Below are 27,690 nucleotides of genomic sequence, written 5' to 3' on the forward strand. Positions count from 1 at the left end.
CCCAACGAGTTTTACTGAAACCTAGAAAAACCTAGAAATTTTTTTTGTAAAAAAAAAAATCCCTCCCTTAGACCACACAAGCAATTACGGGACGAAATCAGATAGCGAGCCCCGCTGTTTCAAACATGGAAACGTCCGCTCCCTGTCCCCGCCTTCTGCTCCGCTCCGTTTTCCCTGAAGACCATCTAAAAGTTCTTCCGGGTGAAGAGAGGCCAGAGACTTCCGCTGGTGCTGCGCGTGTTTCCTGCAACCGCGTGGTCCGTTCGCCCGCGCGTTCCTCTGCCAGGCGCATAATCTCCTCGGCTTTTCCTGGGGAGCAGCTGCGTTGCCTGCTCTTGTTGATCCCGGCGCAGCGATGCTGGTTTTGTTTGAAACGGCGGCTGGGTACGCCATCTTCAAGGTGAGGATGGGGCAGCCCGTGTTCCTGGGCTCCTCGGGTGGGGTTTTGGCTGATGGCGGGAGTGGAAAGCAGAAGGCTTGTTTTCGCCTTTGCTCCGCTGAATGGCAGAAGGAACTGTATAGCGTTACTTCACCCACCCACCCGTAAAGGATTACGTCCCTTTTCCTACTGGGTTAGCAACTTGAAAGAAATGCTGACCGCTTTTAGATGACTAGCCTTCTCAAGCTTTCCGAATCCATTTTGAAATGCCCCCGAAATTGATTGGTGGTGTCCTGCCTACTTGATGCTCTTGAATGGATCATCTTTTCTCCTTTGCCACGGGTGGGTGGGTGGGGGAGAGAGGACAAATTGTTAAAAATATGGAAGAAGCAAGTTTTGAAACATTCCTACTTAATGCATTTCTGGTTTGGTGTGAGCTGAGTCCCCTAGTGATGAAAGGCAGTCATAACTTGGAGGCTTACAATTGCTCTAAACCTGGTTCTATCTTTATCCGATTGGTTGTCTGGACAAAGAATTATATATATTTTAAGGCAGTTGCTTTTAATCCGGGAAGGGCTCTTGACCTTTTGTATGCTGACTCATTACTTCCAAAGAAAGAGAGCTCACTAACGAACTACAGCTAGTCCTCGACTTACAATAGTTCATTTAGTGACCGTTCAAAGTTACAACTGCAATGAAAAAGTGACTTATGACTGTTTTTCACGCTTATGACCAGTGCATTATCGCCATGGTCAAGTGATTTACATGCGGATGCTTGACAGCAAGTTCATATTTATGATGGTTGCAGTGTCCCAGAGTCATGTAATCCCTTCTTCTGACAAGCAAAGTCAGTGGGGAACCAGATTCACTTGACATCTTGCCACCTGGGTGGCAAGAAAAGTCGTAAAATGGGACAAAACTCACTTAACAAATTTCTCACTTAGCAACATAAATTCTCAGCCCAATTGTTGTTGTAAGTCGAGGACTGCCTATATATTTTGGAAACAAAAACCCAACCCTGCGTTATATGTAGTAGAAATTCTCCCATGCAACTTGGTGCTCGTATACTTTTTCCTTTAGCCTTTCTGCTGTTCTGTTGCCAATTAATTCTGGTGAATTATATGGACTCTTGTATGTGTTGCAAAGAATTTGAAAGTTGCAAGGAAAATGGATCTTCAAAGGAATTTGGATCTATTTGGGAAATATAAACTAATCTTTCTCTTGCAATATTATTAGGGCTCATTTTGTATTAAAACTGAATCAAAATCTTTTTAATTCCCATGGACATTCTTGGTAATACTTAATTTCTCTGTAGCTTGAAGGAACTCCCCCCCCCCCCAAAGAAAACCCTTGTCTGAGGCAGAAGTACCTCACTCTGTTATTGTATTCATTCAGTATATTCATTCAGCCTCTCTACTGATGGACTTTAATGTTAGGCTTGATTCATAAACTTGGCTCCAAAATTGTGACTTTGAATAGCAGTATATAAAAGTTCATAATCTTTTTATTCATAGAATAACCATGGTTAGATGGTTATTCTATGAATAAAAAGATATGCACTTTTATATACTGCTATTCAAAATCACAATTTTGGAGCCAAGTTTTAACTCAGCTAAATAAACATTAGGAAAAAGGTTTACAACTTCCCACTGGACTTTATTCTAACGGAAGTTGGAAAAATTAAGTGGCATGAATATACAGTTCATCAAATGGACCTTTTTTTTTTTTTACCTCAAAGCTGTTTCACATTTTTAATTTCTCAGTGACAAGACAGATATTTTATTACCAAATGTTGCATATATTTCATTAATCTTTATCTTTACCACAGGTTATAGATGAGAAAAAGCTTCAAGAAATTGATAACTTATGGAAAGAGTTTGAAACACCTGAAAAAGCTAATAAAGTGTAAGTAAAGTTCTTCAAGAAATAGTGACAAATATTTCAAGAACATGGCCATTAGTTTTTTGTCTTTCTTGATCTTTTTCTAAGGGGTTTTGGAATTACTTTATATTCTTGAATACAGGATATAAAACACTTAAGTCATCTTCTCATTGATAGAAAAATCATCTATAAATCAACTTATTATCGTTATTATGTCTTAGCCATCTTCCAGATGATGGTGAACACTTGAGTTTTTCTGATGGGAATTTGCATTATGATGCCTTGCTGTTTGGCATTGTATCTTTTGATATTTTGTGTTTTTTCTTTTTTTATATTTCCCTATTTTTGTTTTATTGCACCTGTAAACTGTTATATTGCAAAGAAGTAAAAAAAAATCTGACAACTAGGTTGACATTTTTAGCCACTTAGAATTTTTGGAATGAATGGCAAAGCTACTTTATTCTAAGAGTTGGGTTTCTATAAAGTAGGCTGTACAGGTAGTCCTCACTATAGCAATCAGAATTGGGACCAAAAATTCCATTGTTAAGGAAAGTGCTCACTAAGTGAAAAATCGTGTGACTTCAACTACTTACATTTTACATTGGACAACACATACTAATGGACTGTAATGGCAAATGGGACTGAGGAAGAGATCAATCAGAGTTTGTAAATGTGCACATTGGTCACAGTTATTTTTTCCTCACTGTCATAACAGCAAATAGTTGTTTTCTAAGGCAGTTGGTAAGCGAGGACTACATATAATTATTAGATGAATGGCCAACTTGCCTAAAAGTTAATTAACACCTGAAACAAAATCTTTTAAAATATAGTTTTCTCTTTGTATAGGAGACACTGACCTCATGGACTGGGAGCTTTAATTAATAATAATAAAAAAGCCAGAGATTGCATGCTTATCAATTTTTGACTTTCCTGAAAAATGTTTATAATTGATAGCAATTGCTCAGTTCCTGATGATAGCTGCAAAAACATTTTGTTGTTTTTATTTTAGCGTAAAACTGAAACACTTTGAAAAGTTTCAAGACACAACAGAAGCTCTTGCAGGTAATACTTTTACTATTAAGGCTATTGATTACTTTTAAGGATAGCATTAGCTTAAAGTAGATTCCAGACATTGAGTGCAATTTTCAGGGATGCATAAGTTGACCTTCTAGAGCTGTTATTGTAGAAGAAAAAGTGATTTACTTGAAGGAGGGCTCTTCAGTTAGTTTAACAGCGAGCTGGTTAAGGTAGGAGAAGAAGTGCTGGCCATCTGGGATGTTGGATTCCAATTCTTATCAGCTCCAAAGAGTGTGATAAATGATTATGTGTGAGCAGGATAAAGTTTTAATTTTTTGTAAATTAAATTTACTGTTTTAAATTGGACTTGGAAGTAGCACTTACTCTATGCCGTATTGAGTCATTTTGTACCCTATCTTCCTTTCTTTCTTGCAAAGTTTATATAATGACTCTTGAAAGCTTTGTATAGCTTTACTTACGTCCTTGAAAATGTCTTAACTTTGCAAATAAATTTCTGAAAGGTACACATGCACTTTCAACTATTTTCACATTTGCTAATATACACATCAATAAATATAATGTATGCAACGGTAGAAAATCCATTAACAAAAGCATTCTCACCATTTAAAGCAGCCTTCACCAACTTGCTTTCCTCTAGAAGTTTTGAAGTATAATTTCCATTATCTCCAGCATATTTGGAGAGCATCAAATTGGATAAATTACTGCATGGGAGAATAATCTAGTCGGGTTGATGCTACTACAGCATATTTGTATTGTCATTATGCTTTGGAATCATCCAAAACTGAATTGTGGCCAAGATTGTAATTCAGACAATGTTCCTCCCCAGTCTAATGCCATGGAACTTTTATTATGTTAATCCAGTTAAACTATAGTGTTTCACGGTTTCTGAACCCAGATTGGGTGACATAAAATGGCTACCTTTTCCAACCTCAAAGCAGAATTGAATGTTAGGAGCAACTTTACTTTTATGGGATTATCGCTATTTAAATAACATTTTACTTTTCATTAACCAGTAGGGGGAGGTAAATTCCACTTAAAAACAAAGGACTTGATTGAAAAAGCCTTTTCTCCTTTTGTGCCTAGTGGCATTGATCTTGATGGAGGTCCCATATATTTAATCTTGTTTTAGTAAAGATGCTTGATAGCTGAGAGAAAGAGTGCACACACTATATGTTTGCTATCCTTTCTGTGCTCACTGCTTCTATTTTTGTGTGACTTCATCATGTTTTTTTAAAAATTTATAATATATTTATAAATATATTTATTTATAAATTTATAATAATATATAGATACATTCAGTATAGTGGAATTTGTATAGTATTAACTAGCTTTTAGTAAAACTAGATTACAGGCTGGAGAACTGAATATGCAGGCTTCATACCAATTTCTGTTGTCAATGATGTATTGTTAGTGGACTGAATCACTGTGATTGCATATAACATTTCGTCACTACCACTGAGACAACAGAGAAAATGAACTGTTTTGTGAGTACCGTGTTTCCCTGAAAATATGACATGTCCTGAAACTAAGGCCATGCCAGATTTTCGCAGTGGGCAAAAATATAAACCCTCCCCCAAAAATAAGCCCTAGTGCAGGGGTGGGTTTAGCCAGAACAGGGGGCAGCCCTTCCCTGGTCACCTCAGGGCTTCTTGGCCCCTTAATCGGATCAGCCGGGCCGCTCTGTTCACAAAACAGCTGATTCGCGGGTGCCGCTCAGGCCTTTGCTCCAGCAAACTCCGGTCGCTTTTGCAGCCAATTGTGGCTGCAAAAGAAGCCAGAGGCCAAGCAACACAACGCAAATGCCTCATGCCCTCCTTGCCTAACGGTGACAGTCACAGCTCGCAATTCCATCCACAGAACAGGAAAAGAAGGCATGGAAATCAATACACCTGGGACATCGGAAGAAGCCATGTGAAGAGATCCTGCTGCCGAAGTGCAGGAAATCTTTTTTTTCCTCCCCTTACAGATCGTCCTTTAAAAGAGGAGTTTCACCAGGATGAAAGCGACACAAACGCCGCCTTCAGCCACCTCGGCAGCAGTGTCTCCTTGCAGGGCTTCTTCCGATGTCCCAAGTGTATGGATTTTAATTCCTACAAGAGGTCGTTTCTCACCTGCATATTCACATTGAAGGCTCGAAATGGAACGTTTTTGAAAATGGGGAGGGAGATATTCCTGCCTCTCCCCCTGTTCTGAAGGTCAGCACAGACTGAGAACAGGATAAGAGACAAAATCCCCCCCTCCCATTTTCAAGAGGTTTGAAAAACGCCACATTTCAAGCCTTCACATTATGCAGGATTGAAGGCATGCGGGAGGGAGGATTTTGTCTCTTACCCTGTTTTTAGTCTGACCTTCAGAACGGGGAGAGGCAGGAATATCCCCCTCCATATTTTCAAACGGTTTGCAAAAACGTTCCATTTCGAGCCTTCAGCATATTGCAGGATTGAAGGCTCAAAATGAGGCATTTTTGCAAATGGCTTGAAAATGGGGAGATTTTCCTTCCTCTTACTCTGTTCTGAACCTCAGTACAGACTCAGAACAGGATAAGAGGCAAAGTCCCCCCCCCCCCTTTTCCAGGCAATTGTTCTTTCCTTGGGATCTCGGCGCAGACACACGTCCCCCAAATGCTCTATCCGAAGCCTTCTCTGGGTCTGTGCAGAGCTCCCAGGGAAAGGATGGTGTGTATGTGTGTGTGAGAAAGAGATCCCTAACCACCACCAACCCTCCCAAGGCAGCCACATCCCTCCACTAACCTGCTCTCCTGCTCCATTCTCCACTGCCATGTGCAGGGCAAGAAAAGTAGTTTGTGGGACTACTTCCAACTTTGCGAGATTTTTTTTTTTTTTTTTTTTTTTTTGTGAGAACTTGGAAGGTATTTTCTGGTATTTTTTTTTTTACCATAGGCACACAGTCTACTTTTCTTGTCCTGCACATGGAGCGGAGAATGGAGCTGGAAAGCAAGTTAGTGAAGGGATGTGGCTTCCATGGAGGGGGAGTGTGTGTGTGTGTGTGTGTGTGTGTGTGTGTGTGTGTGTGTTCGTTCATTCTTCCAGGAAGAACACCACCACCCCGGCGAGGCCAGAGCAGCACAGTCAGCTGGTTCCGTGGCCAGCAAGCAGGGCAGGCGAAGGCCAGGACACAAGGAGAACTTGGGTCATTGTGGCCGCAGGCAAGAGGGGGTGGGATGGGGATGGAGATGGTGAGGCTGCTGGGCTTGCTGCTCCCTGCACCTGAAAAATAATAAGCCCTCCCCCTCTAATAAGCCCAAGGCCATATTTCGTGAGTCAAAAAAATATAAGACCCTGTCTTATTTTCGGGGAAACACGGTACTTTCTGAGCTTGATTGTTGCAAGCATTTCATTACCTAAACTAATAACATCAGTGCATTATTCTCTTATCAGAAGTATTTTGTAGTTAGAACTTACTATATTTATTATTCCATGCTCATTTTTCTGGCTGGGTCTTTTAGAAAATTCTAGATTTTTTGAAGCTTTTTGTTTTCTCCTCAAGCATCCACAGCACTGGTAGAAGGAAAAATCAGCAAAAATTTAAAGAAAATCTTAAAGAAAATAGTAGCCAAAGATGCTCATGAACAGTTAGCTGTAGCAGATGCCAAACTGGGAGGTGTAATCAAGGTGAGTCTTAATGTCTACATTGAAACGGCTAAGTGGTATTCCAATAGCAGCCATGTACTAAGGGCCTATGATAATTTCATTTATTCAGTTATTCAATGCATATCACACTATATGCATTATGATGTGACTGTGCCCCATCACACCATAAATTAATTTATTAAATTTATATGCTTCTCAACTCCTAACAACTCTGGGTGGTTTACGATTCTTATAATATTTTTAAAACTATATAAAAAACACAAAAAGAGCATAAGACAAATAGAAATATTAATGACAAGGACATTAAATCGAGAAGGGAAGAGAAAGGAAGAAAGAGACATTGTCCTCTCTAAAGGCCTGTGCAGAGACGTTTCCTCTAGACGTTTTGAAGTATAATTTCCATTATCTCCAGCATATTTGGAGAGCATCAAATTGGATAAGGTTACTGCATGGGAGAATAATCTAGTCGGGTTGGTGCTACTATAGCATATTTGTATTGTCATTATGCTTTGGAATCATCCAAAACTGAATTGTGGCCAAGATTGTAATTCAGACAATGTTCCTCCCCAGTCTAATGCCATGGAACTTTTGTTATGTTAATCCAATTAAACTATAGTGTTTCACGGTTTCTGAACCCAGATTGGTGACATAAAATGGCTACCTTTTCCAACCTCAGCAGAATTGAATGTTAGGAGCAACTTTACTTTTATGGGATTATCTCTATTTAAATAACATTTTGCTTTTCATTAACCAGTAGGGGGAGATAGATTCCACTTAAAAACAAAGGACCTGATTGAAAAAAGCCTTTTCTCCTTTTGTGCCTAGTGGCATTGATCTTGATTGAGGTCCCATATATTTAATCTTGTTTTAGGTAAAGATGCTTGATAGCTGAGAGAAAGAGTGCACACACTATATGTTTGCTATCCTTTCTGTGCTCACTGCTTCTATTTTTGTGTGACTTCATCATGTTTTTTTAAAATTTATAATATATTTATAAATATATATTTATTTATAAATTTATAATAATATATAGATACATTCAGTATAGTGGAATTTGTATAGTATTAACTAGCTTTTAGTAAAACTAGATTACAGGCTGGAGAACTGAATATGCAGGCTTCATACCAATTTCTGTTGTCAATGATGTATTGTTAGTGGACTGAATCACTGTGATTGCATATAACATTTCGTCACTACCACTGAGACAACAGAGAAAATGAACTGTTTTGTGAGTACCGTGTTTCCCTGAAAATATGACATGTCCTGAAACTAAGGCCATGCCAGATTTTCTCAGTGGGCAAAAATATAAACCCTCCCCCCAAAATAAGCCCTAGTGAAGGGGTGGGTTTAGCCAGAACAGGGGGCAGCCCTTCCCTGGTCACCTCAGGGCTTCTTGGCCCCTTAATCGGATCAGCCGGGCCGCTCTGTTCACAAAATAGCTGATTCGCGGGTGCCGCTCAGGCCTCTGCTCCAGCAAACTCCGGTCGCTTTTGCAGCCAATTGCGGCTGCAAAAGAAGCCAGAGGCCAAGCAACACAACGCAAATGCCTCATGCCCTCCTTGCCTAACGGTGACAGTCACAGCTCGCAATTCCGTCCACGGAACAGGAATGAGCATTTGAAATCCCAGCTGGCAATTATTCATAGTTATTCTAGGCAGCTAATTAATAGTTAAAAAAAATCCTGGCCAAGTGCAAAAACCAGCATCTGGAAACTAATGAAACTATGATTATTATAGCCCCACACAAGGCTAGCTTTCTGGTTCCCACCAGATGACGTGTTTTGATTGGTGACAGGTGCAAAGTGCTTCTTCTGCAGGGTCTCGTGGGAAAGACAGGCTCTTAAAATCTTACCATTTTTAAGTATGATTCTCTGCAACCCTATTGTTATGGTTTATAAAGTGTGTATATGTTACTAAGTGCTATGTCGAGATAAAAAGTTAAAAAATCAAGACATTATTTACCCACAGGGTTCTAATTTAATAAACATTATACAATAGGAAAAATGAAAAATTATATTTATATCAGTCTGTCTGATTTCTCCTTCTTTAAATTGATGGTGTCGTTTTTTTCCTGGAAGTTTGTAGCCTGTTGATTCTTATGTCATATGTATGAATATGGGTGAATAGACACAGTGGAGACGAACCTGGATTGCCATTTATAAGTCCTTTACATTGGCCTTCATGCCTCGTTAGATTGGAGGGCAAAAACAGTCTGGGGAAGAAGTTGGGGAAGAAGTATGGAGTATACAACAATGTAGTGCATTAGTCTTGGGCAAACTTATATTTGTTATATACTGAACAGTAAATATTTTGCAGCTTTGTCCATATTGTGTGCATTTTGATCAAAGTGATGCAATTTGAATTTCTGCAGGAGAAACTGAACTTAAGTTGCATCCATAGTCCAATGGTTACTGAGCTGATGAGGGGCATTCGCACTCAAATAGAAGGACTTATCAGTGGCCTTCCATCCCGGGAGATGGCAGCTATGTGTTTAGGATTGGCACACAGGTATTGTTTTCCCAACTTTCTTATATTAGCTTTCTTATATCTCTCTAGTATATTAGATCTCATCCGCAACACAGAATAATTGTAATTAAATTGGATTAATCATTTGGATTCAAGATGGAAGTATCCATGTTGATATGGATTCTTTTCAGCAAGTATACTTCAAGGATGTGAACTAATATATGAAGAGATGAAAGTTGCCACCTACTGGCTTGCTGTACATGCTGACTGATTAAGATATCTTCATGGATATGAGAGGCAGTTCATATATTCTGGAGTGAGGGGTGTTTTCCCAAAAGGAGAAAGTTGTACGACTATAATCAAAAAACTCATCTCCATGAACCTGGAAGATTTTTGTAATCATACAACACTCTGTAATCTAGTTAAGGTGACTAAGAAGTTGGTAGTCTCACAGCTCCAGATGCATTTTAGTGGAACTGATTATTGTAGACGGGGGTGTCAAACTCACATCGTCATGGCAACATCACATGACATATTGGGACTTCTTCCCCCTTTGCTAAACCAGGCAGGTGTGTGGCCAGCACGTAACACAGTGATGGCGAACCTATGGCACGCGTGCCACAAGTGGCATGCGGAGCCATTTGTCAGGGCACGCAAGGCGCTGCCCTGTCCAGCTGAGTTCACCTTTTTAAAAGCCATTTTTCTCCCTCCCCAGCTCCCTCCAGAAGCTTTATAGGAGCCTGGGGAGTGCGAAAAGAGCCTCCCCCGTCCCCCCTGAGGCCCTCCGGAGGCTTCAGGGACCGTCCGGACATTCCCTGAAGCCTTTGGAACGCTTAAAACCACCCTCCGAGCAAACCGGAAGTGACTTACGTCCGGAGGCTTCCCTGACGCCTTTGGAACGCTTAAAACGACCCTCCGAGCAACCCGTAAGTCTGGACCCTGGGGAGGGCGAAAAAGCATGTACAAATGGGGGGGTTGTCCGTGCATGCACACTGGGGGGTCGCGCGTTGCATTATGGTTGCGGCACGCCCGCACACGACCCCCCTGAGCTCCCCCAAAAAAGGTTCGCTATCGCTGACGTAACGCATCCAGCCAATGGGCAGGGAGTTTGACTGCCCTGTTCTAGACCCATTTCAATCAGCATTTTGCTTGAGATACTCTGCTGACTCTGCCTTGGTTTCATTGGTGAATAACCTATACCAGTAATGGCGAACCTATGGCATGCATGCCACAGGTGGCACGCGAAGCCATTTGTCAGGGCACACAAGGCGCTGCCCTGTCAGCTGGCCAGCGCACATGCGCGCGCTGGCCAGCTGAGTTCATCCTTTTTTAAAGCCATTTTTCGCCCTACCCAGGCTCCGGAGGCTTTATAGGAGCCTGGGGAGGGCGAAAAGAGCCTCTCTCTCCCCCCCCCCCCCCCCCCCGAGGCTTTCCGGAGGCTTCATGAGCTTCCATGAAGCCTCCAGAGCGTAAAAAACCGGCCCTACGGGCAAACAGGAAGTTCGGGAACGGACTTCCGGTTTGCTCGGAGGGTCGTTTTGAGCGCTCCGAAGGAATCAGGGAAGCCTACGGACGGTCCCTGAAGCCTTCGGAGCGCTCAAAACGACCCTCCGAGCAAATAGGAAGTCACTTCCGGTTTGCTCAGAGGGTCATTTTGAATGCTCCGAAGGCTTCAGGGAAGCCTCCTGAAGGTCCCCGAAGCCTCCAGAGGGGGGGCGGGGGAGGCTGTTTTCGCTGTCCCTAGGCTCCTATAAAGCCTCTGGAGCCTGGGGAAGGTGAAAAAAGCATGTAAAAATGGGGGGGTGATGCCTGTAGTGCGCACATGCGCACTGGGGGGTCGCGCATTGCATTATGGGTGCCATCTGCCCGCACACGACCCCCCTGCGTTCCCCCCCACTTATGGCACGCGAGCCAAAAAAGGTTTGCCATCGCTGACCTATACTAAAACCAGATGGGAGATTGCAATTATGGTAGTTCTTTTAGATTTCTTGGTTGTATTTGATTCCATCATATTCCAAGGAAGCACTTGATTTACTTAAATATAACAGGCTGAATGAGGAACAACAAAGCTAAAAGTAAATCTGATCAGATGGTTGTGATCTTGGAAAAGAGGAAGCTCATTTGAAGCACCTGGATCAAGGTGGATCTTGTTTCAGGTGGGCTTGCCCTCCTCTAGACAGAGCAGTCAGTGGGCCTTGGAGTGGTTCATAAGTCCCAGCTGCAACAGTATTTGTAAATAGTAAACTGGTGATGAGTGCCTTTGCACAGCTACATCTGATGCACTAGCAACAATCCTTCATAAGTTAGTTGGATTTAGTAAAAGTTAGCTATGCCAGGAATCCATACCCTTTTGATTTATGCAGCATGCTTTATGTTAAGCTTCCAGTACAGGGAATGCTAATAATGAATTAATATAAATTTTCATTAGTGTTGTCACCAGCTTGTATAGAAAATAATTATTTTTGTATGTTTTATTTTAGCCTCTCACGATATAAATTGAAATTCAGCCCAGACAAAGTTGATACAATGATTATCCAAGCAATATGTAAGTACAATTTAAATGAAATTAAAAGAATTCCTGTTTCTGTCATTTTATCATAGTTATAATTGGGTCTTTTTCAGAAAAGCGAATTAAGATTTCCAAGTGCTTTTCCCTAGATTATTAAAGAGATTCCTTATGCTCAAGGCAGCCGTTTACATAAGACATCATCCATATCTGGAAAAACTTTTGTGATTGTAAGTCGCTCCAGCACAAGACTACATAACTTCTAAAACATTTCTGTACTCTTGGAAGCTCTTTACAAATTAATTGGTTAAACTCTATACCCGTGATGGCAAACCTATGGCACAGGTGGCAAACAGTGTCCTCTCTGCAGGCATGCCAGCCATCGGCTCAGTCCGGCTCCATCGTGTATATGTGTATGCCTCCCGCCGCCCAGCTGGTCTTCTGGCATGCATGGTGGGTGGGTCCGTCCCTGATCTCCACAGTTACCCTCCCCAGCATGCCCTATCTTTCTGCTGCCCGTCCCTTTCCCAATCTCCACAGGTTCCTCTTTCCGCAAGGGCCTCTCCATGGCAGAAATGCAGGAGAAAGCTAGGGTGTGCGGGGGAGGGGGGGACTGGAGATTGGGGAAGCCAAAACAGGAAGCCAGGCCCAAAACGTGCCCCGTTTTGAATTGAGGAATAAAAATATGAATGGCAGCTTTTTTCCATCTTCTCAGACTGATATTTTTAGGGCACCTTACAATGTTAGAAGAGTTGTCCTTTTAAATCTTGTAAACAATCAGAAATCCTTTGATAACTTTAAATTGTCATGTTTCACATGAGTTTTGAAGAAATAAATACAATTGAGGCATTACGTGATACTGATACTATTTTCAAAAACGTTTATTTCCAAAATATAACTGAACTAAATGAAACCCGTATTTTCCCTTTTCCAGCTCTTCTTGATGACTTGGACAAAGAATTGAATAACTACATTATGCGTTGTAGAGAATGGTATGGATGGCATTTTCCTGAACTGGGCAAGATTATCACAGATAATCTAGCATACTGTAAATGTGTACTAAAAATTGGTAAGTAATGCTTAAACTGCAAATGGTGAACAATCTGACCTATTCAGTATTTCTGAAATTATACAAGTTTTCCTATCAGCTGTGAGGCCCAAGCTATAAAACAGCTGTAGAATGTACTTGTGCTAACTTTCTCTTCTTATTTACATAAATACTATTCTTACATAAAGAACAAAACTCTCTTCTGTATTCTGCCGACTTTTTCAGCAATTTAGCAATGAAAAATACTACATATAGTGTTACTCTATTTTCCAGTTGTATGCAGGATGAAATGAAAAGACTACCGTGTTTCCCTAAAAATAAGACAGGGTCTTATTTTCTTCTCCCCCCCCCCCAAACAATAAGCGCTTGGCCTTATTTTCGGGAGGTCTTATTAGTTTTGAGGTGCAGGAAGCGGCGAGCATGGTCACTTCATGACTGCTGCTGTGTTGCAATATTTTGGGGAAGGGTTTATTTTCGGGGGAGGGCTTATTTTAGGGCATGTGCTCAAAAGTCCAACTGGGCTTATTATCCGGGGAGGATTTATTTTTGGGGAAACAGGGTAGTTATTGAAAAATTGTTCTTAATTGCATAGATTCTTATCTAAACTATTAATTAGAAATTCCTTGTTAGACATAAACAAATGAAAATCATCCATCTCCTTAATTTCCTTTTCATGCTCATCTTTGTATGACAAACCTATAGCTAGATGAACTCATAATTTCTGTTTGATGTTTGTCCTTATTTCTACTTTATATTTTTACTCCCCAGGAGACAGAATAAACTTTTCCTCTTCTGATCTGTCTGAGATCCTTCCGGAGGAGGTGGAAGAAGAAGTGAAAGCAGCTGCAGAGATCTCCATGGGGACTGAAGTGTCAGAAGAAGATATAAGCAATATACAGCATCTTTGTGATCAGGTAATGTGTAGTGGCAAATTAACAGAGGCAGCAGTTTGCTGGTTAAAAGAAGTTACCAGTCAGAAGGCCATTTAACACATCTAAGTGCCACTTGGTGTAGTCTAAATCTATTTTTAAAGCTAAAGAAATAGAATCTGAGTGGATTAATTCAGTTTGGTTGATCATGTCTTGGTTTAATGAGCTCTGGCATGAAGAAAGACCTGTCTACAAATAGTCAAAGTCCTTGCAGCTGTTTATATCTCATGTTCTAATTAATTCAGAAAGCATCTATTTAACCACAGTTTATTTAGAAATGGTGGTTACTAGCTTTGTTAATGATAGTTCAGGATAGGAGTCCCAGGGGTTAAATTGCAGTACAGTAGGCAAACTGCCCATATTCTGGAGTTTGATCTTGACAGGCTCATTTAACTCAGCCTTCCATCCTTCCGAGGTCAGTAAAATGAGGACCCAGATTGTTGGAGGCAATACTGTATGCTGACATGGTAAATGGCCCAGAGAGAGCTGTAAAGCACTATGGCAGGGGTGTTTTTTTAAAAAAATTCCTGAAACCACCACCTGTCGTGCTTTAATTGGTTTACATGAAGAAGAAAGTAAAAAGGAAATACATAGGTACCGTATTTTTCGGAGTATAAGACGCACCGGAGTATAAGACGCACCAAGATTGTGAAGTGGCAAATAAAAAACAAGTTTTTGCACTCTGCAAACCTCCCAAAAATGGCCCGTTTTTTGCAAAAATGCCCCCTTTTTTTTCCTTCAAAAAAAGGGCATGAATAGCCCTTAGGAGGCTTGTAGAGTGTTCAGGGGGTGGGGGAATGAGCAAAAAATGCTCATTCGCGAAAACAGGCCCGTTTTTTTGTCAAAAAAGGGCATTAGGAAGCTTATAGAGTGCTCCTGGGGGTGGAGTCTCCAGAGCTGTCAAAACGAACCTCCAAGCAAACTGGAAGTGACTTCCGGTTTGCTCGGAGGGTCGTTTTGATCGCTCCAAAAGCTTGAGGGACATTCAGGACGCTTCCGGTTTGCCCGTAAGGCCGGTTTTTTGCGCTCCGGAGGCTTCAGGGAAGCTCATGAAGCCTCCGGAGGGCCTTCGGGGAAGGGCGGGGGGGCTCCTATAAAGGCTCTGGAGCCTGGGGAGGGCGAAAAATGGCTTTAAAAAAGGGTGAACTCAGCTGGCCAGCGCGCACATGCGCCTCACGTGCCCTGACAAATGGCTCTGCGTGCCACCTGTGGCACGCGTGCCATAGGTTCACCATCACTGTTCTACATGTTCCTGTAGCCTGCAAGTAGTACTCTGATTCCTGAAGTCATGACCTGGATGACTGAGAATCTCTCTAGACTTGTACAATCAGTTATAATATCCTGTGGTCACATGACTGAGATATGCTTACTTTTTTCTGTTTTCAAGTAGAAAATGGCAAAAAAAAAAACCACTCATTGGATATGTTGGATTTGCTTAATGATCACATGATTCACTTAACATGGTGATCCACTTAATGACTGCAACAACCTAAAAACCAAAATTGCAAGTTCAGTTGTATTCAGTTTGCTTACTAGCTATATGTAAGCAAATTTATGAAATCATGATATGATTGACCCCAAATCTTGTGGTTTGTTTTTAATCTGTTTAGCAATTGATTGTGTTAGGATAATTTTTTAGAAGACAAACCAAATGTGGAAATTATATTAGTTTCCGGTGGCAAGTGATGATTCTTCTAATGATGCTTTCCTGATGTACAACCTATGAGGGTTGCATAGTCACTACCTCTTCTGATGCCACCGCAAGTAACTGGTTATCATAATTGGAACATGTTCAAGACAACAGCTTGGTTGAATATATATACTCGCTTATTTCTTTCTGTTCTGAGACCTGCAGACGCTTTTCTAAGATATAAACTAAGGTAGCAGAATGGTATCTTTCAGTTAGGACATTATAGTGCCAGGAGGCCAATGCAACCTAGTGCTAATAGGGCAAAAATATCACAATAAAATACTACTGTTTTATTTCTTTATGCTGGATTAGATTTTTTGTTGTTGAAGTATTCTTACTGTAAATCATTATTCGTAGTAATAGTATTAATAATAAAAATCACTATCAGTTAGTTATAAAAAGTAGCTTTACTTGGAACAGTTTGCATCCTGTGACAATATCTTTAACAACAACTCCTATCCCAGGTCCTTGAGTAAGTCTCAATTGATGGATAAAAATGCCGATTCCAATCTATAAACATCTTGACTGATTGTGCATAATAATAGATTATCATACTCCTGATGCCTTAATACCTATTAAGAAATATCACCTCATTCCCAGTTTTCTTTGGCAATATTCCATAGTTTGAACCGTCTGTTATTTTGTTTTTCAGGTTATTGAGATCTCTGACTATCGAGCAACGCTGTATGACTATCTGAAAAATAGAATGATGGCTATTGCACCTAACCTCACTATTATGGTGGGAGAACTAGTAGGAGCAAGGCTTATTGCCCATGCTGGTATGTTGCAATTCTGAGTTTGTGTGTTGGTTGTGTGCAGCATCCTTTACCATAATTACCTTGGAGATTAACTAAATAAGAAACCATAATGCAGAGTTGCATTGTCAGGTCAAGAAGTTGTCGATGATGACATTATTTGAACTTTGCTTGATTTCCGCTTGGAAGGTGAAAGCAACTTTAGTCACTACCTCTTCTGAGACTCTTCTTGAGCCGTTCTCTGCTTTTTTCACTCATTCACTGCCAAATGCCAGATTTATGCTGCCCTTAGGTTATTTTCAAAACATTTAATGGGGAGTATAAGCTTTGGTTCAGGATTGTCCCTACAGTTCTCAGAAATTGTACAGTGATGCCCATCCCAATGAGGCCTTTTGTTCCTGTTACCTAGATATCATTTGTCAGTTTGGAGGGTAGTAGGTATGAGGCTTGTCATTTCCAAATCTTGAACGTAATGATTTGTAAAGGGCCTATTTCAGAGTTTACTTCATTCATACAATCTTCTATTATATCTTGTCTGCAATAGGTTCCCTGCTGAATCTAGCGAAGCATCCGGCATCAACAGTTCAGATTCTGGGAGCTGAGAAAGCACTTTTTAGAGCACTGAAGACTAAGCGTGACACTCCAAAGTTTGGTCTGATTTATCATGCTTCCCTTGTAGGACAAACAACAGCTAAAAATAAAGGAAAGGTAAGAGGTTGGACAATCGCTTGCTTTGTTGCTCTTGCTTTTGTTTCTGAAACAGGCAGATTGAGATATGGCAAGTTTAATTTGCAGGGGATAAGAAAATAAGTTAGGAACGGTGCTTAAAGTTCGGCTTGATTTTCAGTGAGGTTTTTGTGCGTCAGTAATATACAGTGCTTTTGCTCTACATCACCTCTGAATAGTTCAATGGCCTAAGAACTAATAATTCAATGGTTCCTATATGAATCCAGTGTTTATGTGAAAAAAATAAAACAAAATCACCCCCACCCCCCATCTATCAGTTAAATCATACCCAAGGAATGCTTGTTTAAACAAAGAAGCAGGGCTGTCTGAACTTGTCTCTTCCTAGTCAGTTTGGCATGAGGAACCAGAACAAATGGATTTGTCCCAGCAAGTATAATTAAATATTCACTACCCTGAGCATTCAGCTTGCACAGGTCTTGGCTGATAGGTATATTCTGGTGTCCTCTCAGCTACATCAGTGCTACGCAGTCTGGTCCTGAGGTTAACATCCTCGTCTATGAGATAATTTGTGACATTACCAGATTTATTTCACTTTTTTTCCCACAGATTTCACGTATGCTAGCAGCCAAAACAGCTTTGACTATTCGTTATGATGCCCTTGGAGAGAGCACAAGTGCTGAGATGGGAGCCGAGAACAGATTGAAAGTAGAAACAAGATTACGGCACCTGGAAGAGAAAGGAGTATGTTTATAAAAGTCATGTATTTTTTGCAAATGGACATTTTAAGATAAAAATGAGTAAAATAATTATTTGAAGTTGTTTCAGAAATACCTCAGGCTTGTGTGGTTAAGCAACTGGTGGCTACAGGGTGAACAGGAAGGATACAAATCCTTGTTTCAAAAGGTTTATGACTTTAGAAAGTTATAAAATTCACTTGCCCATGATCCCCCTATGTTTTAGGAGACTGATGGCTACAGTAGTTTGGAGTTTGGAAATTGATGAAACACATCTGATTAGAGACAGTTGGGAAGGCTGCTCTTTGCCCTAGCAATTTCCTCCCTTCCTTTTGGGATGTAGAACTAATATCCTGTATTGATTAATATGAAACTCATTATAATTGCAAAGGAGCTTTTATTCCCATCAAAACAAATAGATATGGAATAGCATATTTTTTCGGAGTATAAGACGCACCAGAGTATAAGACGCACCAAGGTTTTGAAGAGGCAATTTTTTTTAAAAAAAAAGTAGGTAGGTAGATAGGGATAGTGGGGGAGAGAAAGAGAGAAATACAGTAGATAGGTAGGGGGAGAGAGAGAGTAGGTAGGTAGGTAGATAAAGGGCTAGAGAGAGAGAGAGAAATAGAGAGAGAAATACAGAAGGTAGGTAGGGGGATAGAGAAAGAGATAGAGAGAGAAATACAGTAGGTAAGTAGGGAGAGAGAGAGAGAGAAATACAGTAGGTAAGTAGGGAGAGAGAGAGAGTAGGTAGGTAGATGTTTCCAGGTGTATTTATCCATGTGCTGGAAAAGGAAATCGCTGACAATCTGCAGCACCTAAGATTTTGTTTCTGCTGGCACAGCACTTGATCAATGTAATTCTCATCAATCAGCTTTCCAAAAAGAAAAAAAAAGTTTTTGCACTCTGCAAACCTCCCCAAAACAGCCTTTTTTCACGAAAACGGGCCCATTTTTTTAAAAAAAGGCATGAATAGCCTTAGAGGGGCTTGCAGAGTGCTTCTGCGGGGTTGGGGCCCCAAAAATGAGCAAAAAATGGCCTGTTTTTCACAAAAACAGGCCCGTTTTTGTCAAAAAAATTGCATGCATAGCCTTCTGGAGGCTTATAGAGTGCTGCTGGGGGTGGGGGGAGAAAACGGTCCAGTTTTTGCCCCAGGAGCTCTCTGAAAGCCTCCATAAGGGTATGCACGGCCATTTTGGTGAAGGGGCGGTGCTTCGGGAGGCAAAAAATGCTGTATTCAGTGTATAAGACGCACCCAGATTTTCAGCCTCTTGAGGAAAAAAGGTGTGTCTTATACTCTGAAAAATATGGTATATTTATTAACCAGTTGTCTATTTTTTTTACCTGTAAGAACACAGAGCACTTGGTTCCCTTGCTGATTTAAGCTTTGTGTCCATGATTACAGTTTTTTTTCTTTCCACTATCATCTATTCTTAACTGTTAATCTTTTTAAGGGAGTGCATGGGTTATATCAGCGGTTCTCAAATAGTGGGGCGCGCCCCCCTGGGGGGGCGCGAGGCTCCGTAAAGGGGGGCGCGAGGCTCCGTAAAGGGGGGCGCGAAGGCTCCCTTTTCCATCTGGTGCAACGGCGGCGAAGGCGTGGGCGAGGCATAATATATCCCGCCTGGAAGTGGCAGCACTTCGGACTGTGGATTTTCATTGGAGCCGCGGGCTGGAGCTGTGCAAGAAGCCTGCTCGGGCGGGGGTGGGAGGGAGGGAAGCATGGCTGTCCCAGACTTCCCTCCCTTCCCCCCCCCCCAGCCCAAGCAGACTTTTTGCACAGCTCCAGCCCGCGGCTCTGATGAGTCTCTGAGCAGTCCCCAGCGCTGCCACTTCAAGCCGGGATATATTCTGCCATGCCCTCGGCGGCGTCTTTATGCAGGTAGCTCGCCTCCCCACCAGCAGCTCCACCGCCAGCATTCCGTCTGGAAGCGGAAGCGCAACAGCCGCTGTTGGGGAAGGGACAAAGGGGCGGCGGTCGCCCGATCTTGCCACCGCCACCCCTTCGCCCCTGGTAACGGCGACTGTTGTGCTGCTGCTTCCAGCTGGGATGCTGGAGGAGCTGCTGGCAGGGAGGGAGGGAAGAAGGGGAGGAGGGAGTAAGGATAGACAAGCAAGAGGGAAAGAGGAAAGAAGGCAAGCAGGCAGGAAGGAGGCAGAAGGAAGGAGGGAAGAATGGAACTGGAAGGGAGGCAGGGAAGGAGGGAGAGAGAAAGGAAGGATAGGAGGATAGGGAAAGAGGAAAGAAGGCAGGCAGGCAGGGGGAAAGAGGAAGGAGGGAACTGGAAGGGAGGCAGGGAGGAAGGGAGGGTGGAAGGAAGGATAGACAAGTAAGAGGGAAAGAGGAAAGAAGGCAAGCAGGCAGGAAGGAGGGAAGAATGGAACTGGAAGGGAGGCAGGGAAGGAGGGAGGGAGAAAGGAAGGATAGGAGGATAGGGAAAGAGGAAAGAAGGCAGGCAGGCAGGGGGAAAGAGGAAGGAGGGAACTGGAAGGGAGGCAGGAAGGAAGGGAAGGAGGAAGGAAGGATAGACAAGTAAGAGGGAAAGAGGAAAGAAGGCAAGCAGGCAGGAAGGAGGCAGAAGGAAGGAGGGAAGAATGGAACTGGAAGGGAGGCAGGGAAGGAGGGAGGGAGAAAGGAAGGATAGGAGGATAGGGAAAGAGGAAAGAAGGCAGGCAGGCAAGGGGAAAGAGGAAGGAGGGAACTGGAAGGGAGGCAGGAAGGAAGGGAAGGAAGAAGGGAGGGTGGAAGGAAGGATAGACAAGTAAGAGGGAAAGAGGAAAGAAAGCATGTGACTACGGTGGGGGACGAGGAAAGACCGGTGTGCTATGTTATGCAGAGGTGTACTTATAACAATTTTATAGACAAATTATACTATTTACAGTCGCGGGGGGGGGCGCGAAATGTTTTCTTCTTCCTAGGGGGGGCATGACAGAAAATAATTGAGAAGCACTGGGTTATATCAATTTTTGTTTTGTTTTATTTGGCTGTGACTCCTGTCCACTCCTGTCCAGATAAGACGAATAAGTGGTACTGGAAAAGCTGTGGCCCGTGCAGACAAATACCAGCACAAAAGGTGGGTATGTGAATGTTTACTTTACTCATGGATAACTCTGCCAAGAGTATTTAATTTTTCCGCTCAGATACTTCACTTTCATAGAAATGCCCCTTTTGTCAAAATAAATATTTTCAGGCCCACCTAGCTTGGTTGCTTTTCTAGCCATTGTGAAACTGTAGATTGTAATCTTTTAAAAAAAAGCTTTCCCAATTTTTGCCATAATGAGCTGATAAGATTGAGTTAAAGTTTGCTTTTCTTAATTAACATTTCTGTATTCAACATTGTATTAAAAAGATCCTCTGTTTTACACTGTAAAACTGTTGGGGTAATGTACCCAATATCCGCTCCTTTACGTTTTTCACAAATAGCCACAAATTCATTGAAGCTGTTTCACAATCTCCATTAGATCACAAAAGAACTCCATTGAAACAAACTTAAGGTCCTTATGGGTGCTGTGGCAGTATTTCTACTTCACTTTGCCACCCAGCAATTGGCATTAATGGGGTTTCCGCTCATTTACAATTTGCTTCTACTCTTAAACATTCCAGTGAAGTGAAGGTCTATGATCCTTCTGGGGAATCTACGCTCCCCCTGGTCCCAAAGAAGCGCAAGGAACGGGAAGAGAGTGAAGAAGAACAGGCAGTTCCACAAAAGGCAAAGAAGGCTAAAATGGAAATCAAAGGTTGGTTTAATGGTGTTTATTGGTGGATCTGTAAAAGGCTTTTGTATGGTTGAAGACTGATTTGCTGAATTGCATTTGTCAATAAGAGTAGGCCTTTTTTTCTCCCTCAATTTGTTCGGGGAGGGGGATTTGTTAATTGGAAGTCCAGAGAGAAGGGACAATCTTGGTTATTTCCCCCAACTCCTTGTTTCCTATAATGCAAAGTCTCTCCCTTTAGCAATTTTTGGGGTTTCTGTTTCTAGGCCTACTTCAAATCCTAATCCCACTGTTTTTCCACGTGGGTAGTTAACTAATTAAATTTAATTCCATGATACCAGGTCCTGGCATCAATGTATTTTTAAAGTATTAAAATATATTTTAAAGGAAAGTTGTTTGCCACCTAATTCACTGCTTTTCATACAAGGCTACCTGCTCCACCTGACTTTTTCTTAGATTCTTTAAAATTATAAATAAATAAATGGAGAGCTGGCACACTGCAAATGTACAGCTCCATAGACATTATTAGAACATAAAAAGGGTGGGTGGCTGTAGTCCAGAATATTACATTGAATTCTCCTTATCAACCCAGAGGAAAAAAACCAAGGTCAGTTGCTAGGGAGTGAATGGGGAATGGGATGGGACACAACTGTATGAGTTTGCCTTCTAGTAAATTGCTGTTTCGTGACTTGGCCAGGTCCCATATCATAATGCATTGTGAATAAGGAAATCTTCCCCAAGGTACCCATAACACACATGTGTGCAGTGCAGCACACAGCATTCTTCAGCATTTTAGTCTTTTGCATGCCTAATTAATCTTAGGGTAGTCTTCTGGGTCTTGTGCCCTGAATCTTAGGTACCTAACTGAGCATCTCCAGAAGAAGAAAAAACAGCTGCTTTTTTGTATTTTCTTTCTGGCAAAGCTTTTAATCAACTAAGCTTTCGTTGGCAACCTGGTAATTATATTCATTTCATCAGTAGGTTTTTAGTTAACTTAGGAACTGTGAATTGATTCTATGTGGCATTAGTGTAAAGATACATTGATTGTATCAAGGTTATATAAGATGGCAGAAAATATGTGGCTTATATTACCTTACAAATGAATTGAGTGTTGTTAGTCCAGATGTTGGATGTTAACTCCCAGCAGTCTTAAGCAGCATGATAAGAGTTGCATTCCAACATCTGGAGTCATATTTTGCTTATCTGTGTCCAACTCCATAGCATCTATATTTCTATAAAATGTCTCTATATCACGCTCCATTATGAATGGAAATGAGGCTTGTATGATTATTGTACAGATATGTTTGAAAGTTGCAGATGATAACCTTGGTGTATCAGGACACCTAGGTAAGCAGGAGTACAAAGCCCTTAAGCAGTATTACATACACCAACACTTTGAGATAGATAGGTTTCAGCCACGATTGAGAAGGAGAGGCTCATGGGCCCTTTTCACTGCCTTATTGTTCCTGCTTTACAGACGTTTTGAAGCAGAAGAACTTTGTTTTGCTTTTGGTGAATTAAGTCACACCTCTAGATTAAAGTTTCTTGGTGAAAAATTTGAGAAGTGAGATCCCCAACTCTTTTACTCACACCTCCACAATAGAAAAGATTCTCAATCTTGGAAGGACTTCCAAAGATGTCTTCAACAAGAAATACTCTTTAAGACTTTCTGTTTTAGATTTTGTCAGTTATTTGACAAGATGTTTAGTTTAATGGGTATTAAATATACTCTTTCTTTTGAATCATTCAAAGGGGAGACACATTTTTAAGAATAACTATAACACTGTATGATGGTTCACAACAACACCAAACAATGTATCTTTCGGGTATAGTACAATTTACATTATGGGCAGTCTGAAACATTCCTCAATAACTTCTTCCAGTTGAGTTTCATGAATGTAAACGCTTTAGGTCTGGAACCTTCAATGGAATGCCTTCTCACCACATCTCCTCCTCCCCAAAGACATCCATAGAGAGTAGCAAAGGTGGCTGCTAAATGTACTCAATTTGGAAATTGTTCACCTACGTAGGCAGGCAGAAAATACTTGCAGAGGGATAAAGCAGAGTATGTCTAAAATACTAGATGAAGTTGCGGAAAACATCTCTTATCAGCTTGTTTTCCAATATCTGGGTTTGTGATAATCCATAACTATTCCTTGATGTGTCAGGAATGGATCATGGCCAGCAGCATGCTCCCAGTTTTCAAAAATGCCCACTAACAGCTTTGGCTAACTCCTAGCATTTCTGCTTGGTTTAACTTGTTTTTGTAATTTTTTTCTTGCATGACACAAGAAGAGGAACAGGATGAGGATGAACAAGAGGAGGAACCTGTTAAAGAGAAGAAAAAGAAAAAGAAAAAACAGAAAACCCAAGAAATGTCTGTTTGCGTAGAAGACAGTGCAGAGGAGCCATCGACCAGTATGGTGGTGGAGGTAGGACACTGAAAATAGCCTTTCCCAGCTTGCTGCCCTCCAGAATTGTGTTTGCTGTACACCTTGAATGTGAATGATGCTGACCAGGGCTGTATATTTTCTGGTGCAACAAATCTTGACTGCCTTAACAAAGCCATCTTTACTACTTATGCATGCACCTGGCCTGAGTTTAAAAAAAAAACACCACTTGTTTAGCCAAAAGTCGACTTATTGGAGACATATGTTTGATTCACAGGGGAGCAGCTTAGCAACCTCATCCGAAGCATATTTAGCTTAGAAGAATATGGACTATCAGATAGAGGGGGAAAAGGCATATATATGTAGTTAATGCAGTAGCTAAAGGCTGTGGGAGACCATGAGATCTAGTCCTGCCTTAGGTACAAAGGCAGCTGTGTGATCTTGGGTCAGTCACTGTTTCAGTCCAAGGAAGGAGGCAGCAATAATAAACCACTGCTGAAAAATGCCAAGAAAATTGCATGGTCTTGTTCGGGAAGCCACCAAGAACCATAGGCACAGTAGGGTAGGAAGGCACCAGGTAGCCAGATTTGTTTTCTAGCTGCTTTGCTTAAAATCTTCCAAGGTTATAATACAGTTGCTACAGAATGTGATTGCAAAAAAAGTTTTATACCAATAGGTAGAGCCTCCATATTGGTGTTCTATTGATAGCCTTCTCTCCATTTAAAAACAAGACTTTAAATGTTATTTATTGATTACTGTATTTTTTGGAGTATAAGACGCTCCGAAGTATAAGACGCACCTAGATTTTGGGGAGGAAAACAAGGGGAAAATATTTGCCTCTGCCTCCCAGCAATTTGCCTCCTTGCAACAAACAGTACAGACAATATACACTTTTTCTAGTGTCATATTTCAGACTATACTTGTACAGACGCTGTTAAAATGTGCTTTCTGGAAGTATAGTTATTCTCTGCTATTTAAAAGAATAGCACTTTTAAAAACAATTGCACTGGGCCTCTTCAGATCAAGCATTTATTTTAAAAAGCTTCTTCATTTTGTTAAGTTGTCTAGAACAATAATAAAGCATTCTTTAAAAAATAAGTCTTAACAATTTGAACATTCTATAGGCATTTATAGTTGTTGACTTACCTCCTTGCAGCAAACAGCCTGATTGGCATAAGAAAAAAAAATCTGCCTCGCAGCAATTTGTCATGTGGAGCAAACAGATAGTTTTACTTTCAATTTCTCCCGATCATCAGCTGTTAGAGGCTACAGGGATTGCTATAGCTTATTGAAGCCTCCGCTGCAAAGAGGTAAATTGCTAGGAAGCAGAGGGCAAAGGGTGGGGGCTGGTGGGTGGGTGGGGTTATATTCAATGTATAAGACGCACCCAAATTTTCACTCCCTTTTAGGGGGGAAAAGGTGTGTCTTATAATCTGAAAAATATGGTATGTCTAAGTAAGATTTATAGAAAGGAATAAATCATTTTTTTTAATTAGAAAATTGCCTTTGCAAAAACAGTTAAGTCTCTTCATTCACCATTACTAAAGAAATCCTAGTTAGTTTCCTTTCCACAACTAATATGATTAAAGGAGGTTTCCAAATCTAATCTGAGGTTAAGTTCTCACCATTTAAAATCCCAAAGTACCTAGTCTTAAGTAAGTCTGTCTAAATTGCAGAAGTGGAACTGTTCCACTAAGATGCTTGGAGATAAAAAGCTTTCATATTCTACTTTGCAGTTCCATTGACTCATTAATGTTACATCAGTGCTAATCATGCGTTCCTACAGTTAGGTAAGCTTCTCTACCTAAAGATATTATCTTGTAGAAGCAAAATCAGACCATGAAGTGCTATGTATCTCTTTCTTACAGGAAAAAAAACTTTTAAAAAATATCTATAATATAGATATTATATTTTCATTTATCATAGTGAAATGATGTAACAATGCTTACGTTTCAGAATACAGAAAAGAAGAAAAAGAAAAAGAAGAAAATGAAAGAAGAGCCAGAAAATTAAGAACAAGGAGTTTTCTTGGATGGTTTGGCTCACGTTTGGACTTCAGGGACATTAATTTTTGAACTACATTTTTTCTAATAATTAAGATTAAGAAACTGTATATTTTCCTTCAATATTTTGTTTTTAAAGCTGATCTTAGTTTTCACATTGCCCTGTTAAATGGTTATAGTTTTGCTTCAGTACTACTATAAACTGTTGTGAAATTGCTTATCAAAAAAGTAGTATGATTGAAATAAGTAACAATGTGTCTCCCTGCTGGGATGAATTGGATTACTAAATTGATACTATTACTATCAATTTAATTTTATGAAGAGAATTTTTAAAGATCCTTTCTTGCAACAACATTTGGCAGATAGGGTGCAGTGTGGTTCTGTTACAGAACATGCTAAAATAATGCATACATACCGTTTTTCTCCAAAAACACCATCCATCCCAATAATAAGCACAACCCTAATTTTCAGGTGGTGGGCCTAATATTATCCCTACCCCAAAAATAAGTCCAGGGGGATGGGCATGGCCAGCATGAGTGGCGGATGGGGCAACTATCCAGCTGCAGCCCACTGGCTCCTTGGGGCAATGCAAATACCGCTTTTGCCCTTCTCTTTCTGGGCACAGCGCTTCTGCTTGTTGGGCCGCTTCCCCAAAGCCGGCAGCAGAAAATCCCCCTTCCCATTTTCCTCCCATTCACCAAAAAGCCTCCATTCTGAACACTGAAGGCTCGGAATGCAGGCAACAGTGCTTCCACGGCGCGTCAAGTCTAAAAGAAAATAAGACACAAGACTTGGTCTTATTTTCTGAGAAACATGGTAATCGTTTTATTGAATATATGCAAATAATGGCCTTTTAAATTTTTAACAAATTGAACTATGCCCAATTGATACAGAGAAACAGCTAGCATTTTGTTTTGTTTTTTAAAGTGCAATCAGCACTACTTGGTTAAATCCCTTGACATGTAGTCCTTGGGTTATAACGGAAATTGGGAGCAGAATTGTGGTCATAAAGCATGATATTTGACTTACCAGAGCAACTTACAACCTGCCCCCACCCCCTTTCCCCGTTGACTTTGCTTGTGTGAAGCCAGCAGGGAAGATTCCAAATGGCTATAACCTTTATAAGTGTGAACTGATTGTCGAGCATCCAAATTGTAATTATATGACAGGTGCAATAGTTGAAACATCAATGAGTGGGATATAAGTCCTTGTTCAGCAACATCACAACTTCAAATGGTAGCTGTGTCATTGTTTGGTAAGCAAGAAACCAAGATGTTTCCTTTCTCTTCTCCCCACTCTTTGTACTGCTGGCTGAGAAGCAGGAACCAGCCCAAACTCACATGAACTGCTGCTCCCATGATTTCCCTGAGGAGCAGCAAGAAAGGGCCAGCAAAAAAAGAGGCAATAACTTCTGGGACCTAGTGGAAACCACAAACTTTATAGGACAACTTTAGCATGAAAAGGGCATGGGAAGACACAGAAGTATCCCTGAATAAAAGTGAAGTGCCAGCTTTGATGTTTCACTGAATGGCATTTATGGTACAGTATGGTTTATGTTTTCCCAACCAGGCACCCCTTTTGAAATCTTATATCCAATACTTTCTTCGCCATAACCCAAAAGATAATGATTATAAAGAGAAGATTGGCCTATAGGTCTGTTTCTTCTTGAGTCAAAACAGCAGGCTGCATTTTTATCAGGGATATAGTTTGAAATGACCAAAAAGCTGATATTTTGGCTGGGCCTACAGAACATTGTAGTCAAAGATTTATCTGGAATGGATATGCTGAAAGATTGATAGCTTTCACTTCCATGACTTAAAATTGTTCCAAGTATGACTGGAAAATCAGCATGAAATAACT

The 27,690-nt window shown here is 41.0% G+C and overlaps 1 protein-coding gene across 1 annotated transcript; it reads left to right on the forward strand.

Annotated features, from left to right (window-relative positions):
• The first annotated feature begins 200 nt into the window (after positions 1–200).
• On the forward strand, positions 201–27,470 carry NOP58 (NOP58 ribonucleoprotein). Its single transcript, XM_081938683.1, has 15 exons — positions 201–400; positions 2,208–2,284; positions 3,270–3,322; positions 6,806–6,930; positions 9,280–9,416; positions 11,855–11,919; positions 12,815–12,949; positions 13,697–13,842; positions 16,200–16,326; positions 16,847–17,010; positions 17,596–17,730; positions 20,736–20,797; positions 21,328–21,461; positions 23,730–23,869; positions 25,784–27,470. The coding sequence occupies exons 1-15, from the start codon at positions 356–358 to the stop codon at positions 25,838–25,840; spliced, it is 1,602 nt and encodes a 533-aa protein (XP_081794809.1). The 5' UTR covers positions 201–355; the 3' UTR covers positions 25,841–27,470.
• Positions 27,471–27,690: the final 220 nt, after the last annotated feature.

Source organism: Natrix helvetica (assembly GCF_964273705.1).
Source record: "Natrix helvetica genome assembly, chromosome: 1".
Lineage (NCBI taxonomy): Eukaryota > Metazoa > Chordata > Lepidosauria > Squamata > Natricidae > Natrix > Natrix helvetica.

Bases quoted from the DNA above. Each gene is read 5' to 3' on its own strand.
- NOP58 (XM_081938683.1), top strand. From the start codon at position 356: ATGCTGGTTTTGTTTGAAACGGCGGCTGGGTACGCCATCTTCAAG. The intron at 401-2,207 runs GTGAGGATGGGG...TCTTTACCACAG, and splicing joins CTGGGTACGCCATCTTCAAG to GTTATAGATGAGAAAAAGCT. The intron at 20,798-21,327 runs GTGGGTATGTGA...TAAACATTCCAG, and splicing joins GACAAATACCAGCACAAAAG to TGAAGTGAAGGTCTATGATC.